The 12,154-nt window shown below is 45.6% G+C and overlaps 1 protein-coding gene across 5 annotated transcripts in view; it reads right to left on the bottom strand.

Moving 5' to 3' along the window:
* The window catches only part of ripor2 (RHO family interacting cell polarization regulator 2), a 61,587-nt gene that overhangs the window by 2,051 nt on the left and 47,382 nt on the right, over positions 1 to 12,154 (bottom strand). For 4 of the 5 annotated variants that reach the window (XM_085791630.1, XM_085791629.1, XM_085791632.1 and 1 more), the window contains exons 7-21: positions 10,089 to 10,238; positions 9,062 to 9,125; positions 8,496 to 8,539; positions 8,084 to 8,209; positions 7,114 to 7,262; positions 6,284 to 6,413; positions 4,646 to 5,389; positions 3,661 to 3,845; positions 3,113 to 3,275; positions 2,899 to 3,031; positions 1,996 to 2,157; positions 1,642 to 1,815; positions 741 to 943; positions 545 to 628; positions 257 to 347 (exon numbers count right to left, since the gene is read on the bottom strand). In XM_085791630.1, the coding sequence (XP_085647756.1) occupies positions 257 to 347; positions 545 to 628; positions 741 to 943; positions 1,642 to 1,815; positions 1,996 to 2,157; positions 2,899 to 3,031; positions 3,113 to 3,275; positions 3,661 to 3,845; positions 4,646 to 5,389; positions 6,284 to 6,413; positions 7,114 to 7,262; positions 8,084 to 8,209; positions 8,496 to 8,539; positions 9,062 to 9,125; positions 10,089 to 10,238 (2,602 nt within the window). Of the gene's footprint in view, positions 1 to 256; positions 348 to 544; positions 629 to 740; positions 944 to 1,641; positions 1,816 to 1,995; positions 2,158 to 2,898; positions 3,032 to 3,112; positions 3,276 to 3,660; positions 3,846 to 4,645; positions 5,390 to 5,776; positions 5,921 to 6,283; positions 6,414 to 7,113; positions 7,263 to 8,083; positions 8,210 to 8,495; positions 8,540 to 9,061; positions 9,126 to 10,088; positions 10,239 to 12,154 lie in introns of all 5 variants that reach the window. The other variant, XM_085791633.1, reaches the window with a different exon arrangement.

Genomic DNA, 12,154 nt, shown 5'->3' with positions numbered 1-12,154 from the left:
TCAAATAACTCACTGCAACTTGGACTGCAACGACATGCCTGTGCTGTTTATGTGGACAACACATTTCTGCTTTACACAACAATAAAGGCAACAAATCATCTTTAATTATCTGAATCTCAAGAAAACTGCACTTGGTATTATAGTTGAAGCTTTGTATAATTTCCTATATATGTTTTTGTGTGATTTGCAGAGTGTTTTTCAGTGGAAAATCAATCTAGCTGAGCAATATTTGACTTAAATACATTTTTTTACTCACCAAATGTGAGCAGGGTTTCTATGGCGACATGGCGTAGCTCCTCATCAGCTGAATCACACAGCGCTACCACCGCCCTGATGCTCTCTACCGCCTGCAGACACAGGAATATGATGGACAAGTTAAAGATCAGACCAGTTTGATCATAAAAACACATTAGAAACACATTTCTTTGCATCAAGCCTGGATTAGAAGTTCTGTCTTTTTCCACTTTTTCAAGATGACACACAGACACACGTGCCGAAACCTAAACCAATGTCACGGGTATGGATGATGCAAGAGGCCACTGACCTGCAGACAGCTGAGAGCCGAACAAGCCGCCCTCTGGCTCTGAACTCCAGCCTCTGACAGAGCCTGGGTGTAGCACTCCACAGCCTGAAAAGTGAAAACACACACAAACATGACATGCTGAATCTGTCAAGACAGACTGTCTGAAATAGTCTAAGTGGTATAAAAACACTTGTGCTCTGTGTGCAGCACCACTCACCCTGGTCCTGAAGTGGCTGCGTGACGCTCCAGATGAGAGGTAGTCGGCTGCTGCCTTGTTGACCTGAGGGTCGTCTGCAGTGAGCAGGGAGGCCAGGGCCCTCAGGGTGCTGTTTTTAGGCCACAGGGACGTCACAGGCACCGTTTCCATCTCGGCTTGACACTGAGAAAAATCCCCACTGCAGAGCGCCTTTACAAACACCTCTGTATGAGTATGAGAAACAAACACACACACAAACACACGTTAAAGGTCAAACCAGGGATTGTAGAGCGTCAGGAGCCTGGGGCCGGGTTCTGATCTACATTATTTCGTCTTTTATTCAAAAATATAAAAAAAATTGACCAGTGTTTATATTAGTTACTAACAAAAGGCAGGGTCACAACCATCGACTGTAAAAAGAATGGACGTAGTACCCGTGACGTCACCCATTGGTTTTGTGATCCTACTACGGGCATTTGAACTGCGCCATCTTGGATTTTAGTGGGAGTCTACTTCCCATATTTGGAGGAGATGCGGCGGTTAGCCGGCCGAGAACCCGCCCACTGAACTCGAAGCAACCAGCTAACGGCCAGTAACTGTCTGTGAACCTGTCACTCAACGTAACCACGCCCCCATTTATGTACGAATTTTAAGCCTAAACAATACTAAAACAGTTGTGGTACAACACGGAGGTGGAAACTATCGGTAGAGACCAAAAACAAAACATGTACCAGGCTGTAAATATGTTTTTTTTAAGCTGTAAAGTCAGCTATTTCAACATGGCGGTCAGTGGAGAGTTGCTCACTTCTGGTCCCAGCCCCGAGCGGCAGCCGAGGAACTGCAGTTTTTTGAACACGAAAGTGGTATTCACTTGTTGAACCCACAACTCCCCCCTTGGTCACAAGTTACAACTGTAGCTCACCCTCTCTGGCCAGGTGAAGCAGGTGCGTCTCTATGTCCTGCACTTCATGTTGCAGGATGTAGCTGTGGAACTGAAACACAGTCAGGACGTCCTGGGACAGAGCAGAGGCCAGAGGGTCATGTGACGTCACCAAGTCGCTCCTGTCGACCATCTCCCCCACTACAACACCAACCACTGGAGAGACGGAGAAGAGAAAAATCAGCAAATATGAGACCTGCCCCCCCCCCTCTCTCAGTGACATTTAAATCTGGTACTAATTTACAAACTAAATAAGTGACTCAGTTGAAACCAGATGAATTGTAAAGTATAACCTGTGGCCTGTTTGCAGAGAGACAATAGGGATGATGAGCCAACCTGTGTCAGTGCCGTGTGGGTGTCTCTCCTGCAGCGCTGCCGTGCAGCGCTGGTTCATGTGTTTGAACACTCTGTCCAGTGTGGTGTGGAAAAGCCCTGCAGACCCGCTGCACTCTGACCACAGCGCCATCAGCTCCGGGCGCTCTGCGAGGCCTGGGAGGACTGAGAGAGAGAACAGCAAGTCAGACGTTATACAGACCTTCAACCCTGCTTTTTTGTGTATGGTGATGCCTTTATCATGCACTTAGGCTGCTCAGAAGTGTGACATGAAAATAAATCACCTACAAATCTCTTCATGGTCTAGCCCCACTCTATATTTCGGGACTCTTAACCCCCTACTCTGCACCAAGATCCCTCAGATCTGAAAATCAAATGTTGTTAAAAGTCCCACAGTCTGGGCTCAAGAAAAAGGGAGATCGTGCCTTTACTGTTTTAGCTCCCCCTCAGTATCAGATCAGCTGAGTCTGTGTATCATTTTAAAACGCTTTTAAAAACCCACATGTACAGATTGGCATTTGTGCAATAATTCTAATGTTTTTCACATATTTTGATTTTTGTTTCTATTGTTTTATCTATTTCTATTATTTTATCTTATGCTTGTTCACTGTTTCCTGTATGATGTTTTCTTCCTTTTTGTCTTAATAGGCTTTATGCACAGCTCCACAACTTCCTGAACTTAAGCCAGCTCCTTTATTTCCTGTCTTACATTATTGGACAAACTGATTAATCCAGGTGTGTCTGACTATTGCTGTGAGACACACCTGGATTAATCCGTTTTATATTGTCTCTATGATATTGTATTTTTGTGAAGCATCTTGTAACCCTGGTTTTGAAAGGTGCTATAGAAATAAAGTTTATATAAATGTTGCCCGATACAACACATGCAGAGACAGTGACGCCTACCATCAGCGGCAGATGTGATCGCTCCCAGTCTGTCCACGCTGATCTCTGCCAGTTCTTCTAACAGCTGCGTCTGTCCGGACAGTTTGAGGAGCAGACTGCGACGCTGCCACACGCCCATCCCACTCGTCAACAGCTGAGCAACGACAAACCAAACGTTAGACAGATGTTTTGATTAAACCATTTAGACGTTGCCCTGTGCTAGACGGAGCTCTACCTGTATGAGGTGGTTACAGTACTGCAGGTGGATGACGATGGCCACGTCCAGGTTCTCGTTCCCCGTGGTAAGGGGGAGGGGACTTCCAGCCACGCTGTTGCCTACCCCCGTGTCTTCTGTCAGGGCTTCGCTCAGGTGTCCCCTGGCCTCTGGATGCTGGCCCCTGAGAGGTGGACACCAGGAAGAGTCACCACCAGGTGGCAGCAGAATCACACAGAAGTACTGTACTGTACTGTACTTATAATCAAATGGTTTTCATTTGACCTCTGCTATTAGGACAGATTCTGTCAAATCAAACACTAGAAAATTACATATTTAGCCTGAGACATTTTACATTTTTTCTGAATGAGCTGCGGATTTGTTTTACCAGACAAACATCTTTAAACTATACTTTGCACAACTAGAAACATTGCTTTAGTCGATGAATAGCAGGCATTAATTGAACATTAATACTGTAATTAGTGAAGCATCAAAAGCTCAAATATCTTTCTAAGTGTCATTGTCAAGATGCAGTGTCTCCACTCTGTCTCTTTCTCTCTCCCACTCACCCGATTCTCTCTCCATCTGCGTCAAAAAGCGGAGACCTCTGTGGGGGGATGCTGAGGACGGCGTTATCGTCTCCAGTGTCCTCGTCGTCGAAGTCAGAGGTGTTGAGGAAGTCGAAGCTCTCCAGGGCGCTCTCCACTGTCAGGCTGAGGCTGGATGATCTGCTTCTGTGGCCTGGGAGACGACACTGTGGAGGGACAGGTGGGGGTGGGGGGGTTAATACAGTAACTCAAGATTTGGTTTGGCTGGATCTTATGATGTACTGTATCACACTTTTCTACTCTTTCTACTAAAAGTCTTTTACAGTACTTTCCACATTGACTCACACACCCATAAACACACTCATACTCTGATGGAACAGCTGTTAGGGGCTACAGTATGTTGCCTAAAGACACTTTGACACACGTCTGGAGGATCAAACCTCCGACCTTCTAGTTAGTGGATGACCTGTTCTAGCTCCTGAGTCTCAGAATTAGTGACTTTAGTCGTTAGTTTCTTAATTTTACATTTGCATTTTGTTGAAATTGCATTATAGCAGAAGTAAGCGATCCGGTTGTTTTGGCTAACTTCCTGTCAGCGGATGGAGTTAGCAGTCCCCGCCCTCGTCCCTACGTCACCACATTCACGCGCATCCCTTGGCTGCACACACAGAGAGGACTGCCCCTTTATGCCGTTCTCTCTCCTCATTGGATAAAGGTTGTAGGATACAAGGAAAGTTTTCTTCTCGGCTTACAGCAGAGCAGAGTGACTGACAGACCCGTGTTTCAGACCAAACACTCTATAGAAGTGATTGCTGTTGGAAGATATAACCATTTAAGACTTATATTAACACAAACATTCTGCTTACTTCTGCTTTAATATACAGTAGAGTTCATCAGATGCAGTACTGGAGAGCGGTTACATGAGACAAGGAGAAGGATTGAAGAATCATTTAATATCTAGTCATCACTTAGTGTTAAATAAAGGGACACATATTGGTTCAGTCACCTTGAGCAGGTCCTCCAGCCGCATCACTTCCTGCTCCAGGTCCTGAAGCTCTCGGCAGCGGTGAGTCAGAGACTCCAGCCTCATCAGCAGGCTGTGGATGGCTTCCTCCAGACTGCTCTCCAGGAAAGCCCTGCTCCCCTCTCCGGCCCAGCTCAGGCTTCCTCCGCCCTCCACGGTGGAGCTCCCACCGGGCGGCTCGATTTCAGAAGAAGTCAGCCTCTTCACGAGCTGCCTGGTCAGGCTGCCCGCCTCCTCTGTGTCAAGTTCCACGGGTTTCAGTTCGTCGGCGTGATCCAGGAAGACGTCCTCCGGAGCCACCGTGGACAGGTGGCCGTCGGAGCACAGCGACGGGGCCGCCGAATCACAGTTGGAGCCGGAATTTCGCTGGGACTCTGTGCGCTCCCACTCCGAGTCCTCCGCCACCTCGGCTTCGTCGCTGCCGAGGCTGGCGCTGGTGCCCCTGCTTCCTCGACTACCCGTCTCCCCATCCTCTTCGTACTCCTCCTCTTCCTCCTCTAAATACTCCTCTGCGATGGAGTCCTCTCTGGGCGGGAGCATTTGTGTAGATGACGGCTCCATCTCTGGAGGGGTGACGGTGATCTCTGGGTTGGACTGGCCGGGGGAGTGGGAGCTGGGGGCGGGGCTGGGTGTGGAGCCCGAGGTGTCGGAGAAGGTGAAGGAGAGACGCTTACATTCGGCCACGCCACAGCCGCCGTTCTCAAAGACGTCATCTGGTAAAGTGGACTGAAAGCAGAGACAGGAAAATGAATATGTGGGAGATAAAAGACTGAGATGTTGCTTGAAATCAGTGCATGAGGAGAATCTCTCTCAAGTGGAAAAAAGAATCAGATTTTCACTTTTCTCTCTAGATTCATACAACCTGACCTGTTCAAATGAGATCCAAAATCTTAGCAGAGACAAGTCACAAGAACACAGACAGTTTGTAGCATGTCATGTCATGCAAATAAACATGCAAACAGCCACACATGGCATTCAGCAGCCCACAGAGAGGGGGCTGGACAAGCCCCAGTATGTCCACACCAGCAGAGAAGTACATCCTCATCATGTCAGCGAGGCAGGTTGCACACAAGAGTCAGGTTAGGAGGGTCAAAGGGGCCACAGCACACTCACATAGACCTCCAGACTGGATTTGGGCCTTGGCCGCAGTGAGGCCAGGTCACCAAACGAGCGACTGCGCCTTAGCTTCTCTAGCAGGGTGTCTCGGAGCATGTGCAGGAAGGAGAGGCGCTGGCGCTCCGCGGGGTACGGCCGCCACTTCTTTACACAATTGCGCGCAGGCAAATAGGACAAGGTGTTGGGTATTTGAGTGAGGGCAGGTGAGTGGGATACAGGAGGGATGGATAAACGTGTGAAGTGGGACAGAGTGTGGGTAAAGGGTTTTGATGTGGAAATGCACAGTGGAGGGGGGATAGCAGGGAAATTGGTGAGGGTTAGTCAGGGGGTCGGGCCAGCATTGCTTACAGAAATATGATGCATCAACAGAAACACTGTGAGCCATAATCAACATTTCCTGATAGTGCAGAGCAGCAGACAGTAGCACAGGTGTCGTGTGTGTGTGAGCTACATCAGTCTCCCACTACACCACTGACTGGCTGTGTGTGTGTGTGTTAGACTCACAAAGAAGGAGGTGTCCTGAAAGGTGGGGGTCTCTGGCGTTCCCTGGCTGTAGACCGACACTCGCCTCTGGAGAGCTGTGGCTTTGCTCACGTTGCCCGACGACAGAGTCAGATCCTCGACGTCGAAGGGGCTGGACGGGCGGAATAAAAAAACCCAACAATAAGCACTTAATGTGATTGCACTTTGTGATTTACCGACTGTAAAAGTGAGCGTTGACACAGCAGGATTTATTTTCCTAGTCAGAATGGCTGCCGTAACGTTCGTCCACCAGATGGCAGGAGAGCACAACTCATCTAGACGCTGAATTTACAGCTACGCCACTAAAACAACAGCAGCTGTAGGTGTTTGAGGGCGGCAGAGTCAGACCGCGTGAGAATAAAAAATAGTCTCTTCAAAGATAAACTCAATATTCAACCCGTCATGGATTGAAAATAAAATATGCTCAACCCACTAAAGGGGGTCAGGCGACTGAAACTTTGGCAGAGTGATGGTGAAATAAGAAAAACAACAACTTATATCTCCTGTATTTTGAAACTCACTCACAAATTTGATATATTCTGCAGAGCTGTGGTCATTAAACGAGGCATTTCACTCACTTACAAGATCAACAACAGTATGAAGTGACTGACCACTTTTAAATTATTTCTTATCATATGAATAAACCTTTGTGCCATATTAACCTTTTCTGAGTAACAGCATTGAAAAATGGCCAGAAGTGTTTTTACTGAACAGGAAAGTTGACCAATGACCCTTTTGTATAAAATGCCATCACTTCATCATTCACCCTTGAAGAACAGTTCGTTAATGTGTGTTGAAAGGTCAGTACTTACTACCACGTGACCTCCAGGTTGAGTTTAATGGTACCCAGGTCGTTGACATCCACAGCCACCACTTGAGGCATGGCAGTAAACAGCTCCTTGGTCTCACAGATCACACTTCCCACTAACATGTGAGTGGCCAGACCCTTCAACTCTGTCACCTGATGAGACCAGAAAACAAAAAATCTTTACTCACTGAATGTGCCCGGAAAAAGTTTTTTTCCAGTTCCTCTGACCCTGAAAGCACTGCGACAGCCAGGTCAACTGACTGATGATAAATTGTTGTTGTCCATTTGAGTATGGTCCCATACAGCCTGTGTTATCATCATCAACCTCTGACAAGATGTGTCTACAGCATTTAAAGTTGGACCTGTGATGAGCTGTGAAGTGAAATCCTTGTACCCACTGGCGGCATCAACGACCAGACACAAAACGAGGAGCAAGACTTCGCTCTGCTAAATATGGTCATTGGTATTCAATTCAATTCAATTCAATTCAATTCAATTCAATCCAACTGACTTATTTATCTCCAGGGGGCAATTAAAAGCACATCAGCAGCAGCAGTGTCAGTGTCAAGAGGTGTAGAATATAAAAACTATGTAGAAAAAAGAAAAAATTGTGTTGGATGCACCCAATAATGATTTTCATCATCAATGAATAAGCTTGTTGCTCTCTTGATTAATCAATTTTGTATATAAAATGTCATTATAAATTGAAAAATGCTCATCATCTTTTTCAGCTACATAATATTTCAAAAGTCAAAATTATTCGATTCATCATCATGTGACAGAATTATCAAAAAGTCATGACAAGCTGGAATTCATATTCATAATGAAAAAGAATGATGAATTAAAAAAAAAAAACCTTATTAATGAATGATCAGAATATTCATTTAATTTTCTTCCTGTTGACTGAATGAGCTGAACTTTTCATTGTTTGTACTGTGACGCTCAGTATTTCAGGCCCTTGGTTCCCACACTACCTTGATGTTGATGAGGTCAGTGATGAGCGGCATGAAGACCATCTCATCTCCATCCCAGCTCTGTCTGGAGTTCACTTCAATCTTCCCCTTCAGCTTCCACCGCTGACGGCCGTACCGCATGAAGATCTGGAGGAGGACGAGGGAAGAAAAGAAGTCTTAAGTAAGTCTGAAGTCTGAGAAGGAACAAAAAAATTGACAGTCTCGATCATAACATTGCTCAATACTCCAGAGTTTCCAGTCTAATCTACCAATTAAATCCGCTGGAAACCAACTCCAGATTTTTTACTTGAACCAAAAAAAGTAGAAATGTTCCCTCTGTCCTCACTTACTTACAAACATATGCATTTCAACATGAATATAAAGTTATTCTTAACATCCCCGTGTTACAAGTAAAAACACAAACACAACTTGCCTCATACTGGTCTCCAGGACACAGTCTTGCAAAGCCTGCTAATCCTGTCAGAGAGAGGAAATGGATTTTTTAAAAAAACATTTAGAGATGATAGGAGGAAGCAACCTGAAGTCACTCTGAGCCAAGTAACTTAAGTGTTTATGTAATGATATTTAAGTAATAATGACAGTGTGAGAGCTCAGAGTCCAGTGCACATGGATTTTAAGGGATTTGTCAATGAATTGATATAAAGTTCCATATGATTTTTAACACATGATGAGATTTTGAAGAGACGTGCTCCATGGTTTAGTAAATAAAATATGATGATTAGGGGCATTGTTTAGGTCAGTGGGTCTTCCACTGATCGCCCCTTGCTGCATGTCTTTCCCCCTGTCGCTGTGTCCCCATTTCCTGTCTCTACAGCTGTCCCATCAACTAAGGGCATAAAAGCCCCCAGAAATACTTAGGGTAATTATAATATGATGATTAGTTGTCAGCTCCTCACCAAAACATACTTGTGACCGTTAGTGAGTCAATGCTCAATACTAAAGAAATAAATCTCAGCAGGTGAACAACTCTTATCTCACCTTTCATTTTGATATGAAACTCCCCGAGCAGGTTCTCCAGTTCGCTCTCAAACGTGCTCATGTTCTGCAGAAAAGAGAGAGAGAGAGAGGGAGGGGAGCAGAGAAAGATGAGACTAATCCTACAAACAGCCATTTGTCTCACAAGACAAGAACAAGATCAACAACAGTAATCAAGTTATCTCCAGAGGCTGTGACGAAGCCAAACATCGCTACGCTGCGGAGGAGGCAGCGCGGCCGCTCTGAGCCCTCAGGACAGGTGACGACAGGTGTGTGTGTATAATTAGGACTTAAAGGTCATTTTGCAAGTATGTGACTGACATTATTAGTGTTTACAAAATCAGTGTGAGCACTAGTCTGTAGCAAATATTGACACACTGCCAAATGCCTTATCCTGAATGTAAAATCTGAACCACTGTGAGCACTGAGGCTGAGTTATATGAATTATATCTCAGATGCTTAAAGCAGAAGTGAGTGATATATTTGTGTTAATATAAGTCTTAAATAGTTATATCTTCCGACAGCAATCACTTACATAGATTTGTTTGGACTGAAACACGGGTCTCTCAGTCCCTCTGCTCTGCTCTGAGCCCAGGAGAAAACATTTATCGTATCCTACAGTTTTTATCCAATGAGGAGAGAGAACGGCATGCAGGGCTGTGTGTGCAGCCAAGGGACGCCGTGAATGTGGTGACGTAGGGACGAGGACTGTTATAGTGCGTTCAAGGAAACTCGTATTTTTCCGACCGTGAAGTGGTACCAGTTCGATCTGGTACGAGTTCACCGGTCGGAAGTTACGAGTGGCCGTTATAGTGACTTTCACCGGTAAAACAGGTCGGAAAAACACGAGTGGGTTGCCTGGAACGCTACAGAGTCGTAAGTTGTGACTTGAAGCTGTAATTTCCGATTTCAAAAGCCTGCCTGGAACGCAGCATTAGCGAAAACGACCGGATCACTCACTTCTGCTTTAATCTTTCAGAAGAATATTTTCATTCTTTCTGTCACTCTTGCACAGCGAAACGCCATCTACCTCAGTGTATTCCTTGTACCGGCGGTTGACCTCTGCAATGCTCTCCTTGGTGCCTTTAGTGGAGGGAGAGGAGGAGAAGGCCTGCTTCATCCGACTGGCACCTTCCCTCAGACGGCTCTGGATGCAGAACGCCTCGTACAGCTCATCCACCTGAACGACACACACACACACACACACACACACTTCCAGCGTTAATAAATGTACCAAGGACAAGCATGCATTCATACGTGTACAAACTTTCTCATTCATTAGTAGAGAAAGAGAGAGAGAGAGAGAGAGAAAAAAACTTTTGCACTAATGAAATGAAGCAAGTCTTTGAAGTTTGAAAACCCTCCATACATTACGCCAAAACATCCCTGGGCAGGAGGCAAACTCCCTAAAAACTTCCAGCTGCCATCTAAATTATTCTGGCTGTGTTCACATCTCGCTGGGATTCATTCAAGGATGCCCAGCGCAGCTCCGGGCCTGTGTAGTATTGAGTAATTCAGCACTGATATGGCTTTTTATCAGCAGGTCCTCGACAAGAGCAAGAAGCAGAAAGTGATGAAATGTATGACAAGAGGCTGCAGAAATTTACACAATGTTCAGGTTGAAGAAAGAAGCGGTAAAACTGGTGAGAGAGAAATGACAGAAAGTCACAGTGAGAAGCAGGTCCAGACAGAGATAACCTGAGAGATAAACCGAGGGAAGAAGAGTCCTGAACTGAGCCGACAGCGAGCAGATACAGCTGCCACGTATCAGTGGAACTGCAGCCTCCGGTGGCAGACGCCTGTGCCGTCCCGGTCTGCGACAGGCCCCCAGTGGGACTCTCCCAAAAGCACCGGGGACAACAACAGACGGCGTTTAGAGCTCATTTGGAGACGTCTGCGTGACTTGAGTTTGCAGCACTAGTCTGATCTAAAGCAAAACCCACGGGGAGAGGGAACGAGTCCATCAGCATCCTGCTGGCCTGCTCGCTCAGTGTGGGCTCAAATGTTGGGATGTTTCAGCTGGAGCGAAATCGTTAAGATGAGAGGATGTTGTTTGAGCTTCTGTGACCCGCATCTACTTGCTCTGTTTTGTATTTACTAGACTGATTGTGTTTTTCAAAACAGGTTTTATGCTGTATTCTTTTCTCCTCTAATGTTTTGTCTCATCATTATGTTGCCGTTACATGGGCATTGTTATTCCTTTCACTCTCTTGTTGTTCTGTAAAAGCACAAAAAGGCAAACTGCTATATATATCAAGTTATTATTATAACTGTGGCATCAGATCTAATTAAAAAGGCAAAGTTTTAAGGTATTAATATCTGACATTCCTTTTATCAGTGTCTCTACTTTTGTGTCTCCTCACCAAATAAAACTTTTTGTTCACTTTTGTACCTGGTGTCAAAATCAATACAAAAACAAAACTTCAGATCTCTAAATATAAAGTAGGTGTCCAACTCTTAATAACAGACGGAAACAAGAAAAGATTTGGGGACTGATTGATTGATTATTTATGCTGTGTCATGCCATTTTTTTCCTCCTCTGAAACCACAGTCCATCAGAAGTCAAGGTGTTTAGTGTCCTGTCCGTTTTGCTTTTTCCGACTTCCTGAATGCACATATGATCGGAGCGCCAGCCGGGCAAAACAAAACACCTCCGGTGAGCCTCATCAAAGGGAAACATTGCAGCCTGCCTGACGAGACCGCTGAAATATTGATGCCTCGCGCTCTTTATGGCGCTCATTAGGGAGAAGCGGGAGAAAATGGGCCATTCTGGCTCCTGCCGTCCTAACAGCTTCTCTGAGTGTTTGTTTGTGCATCTTTGTGTCTGAAACTAACACTGCCAGCATGTTTGTGAGAGGAGACTGTGTCTGTCTATGTGGACATGTTTACATGCGTATGGAAAGCATGTTTTAACAGTGGGGGGGGGGGCACATGGGTTTACGGTAAAAAAAAAAGTGATGTCTGCAGTAATGTAATGTAGCTTAGAACTTATCTTATGACAACAACAAAAAGACATGGAGCCACATCCCACCAGCTCCACGTCAAACAAACCAGCGCCTCTCAGCCCCCTCATTCCCCTCAGCCCCGAGTGGGACC

This window comes from Trachurus japonicus, chromosome 11, assembly GCF_045865225.1.
Source record: "Trachurus japonicus isolate A0001 chromosome 11, Traja_1.0".
Classification (NCBI taxonomy): Eukaryota; Metazoa; Chordata; class Actinopteri; order Carangiformes; family Carangidae; genus Trachurus; species Trachurus japonicus.
The sequence above is the reverse complement of the archived record's forward strand: the minus strand, read 5'-3'. Positions and strand labels throughout refer to the sequence as shown.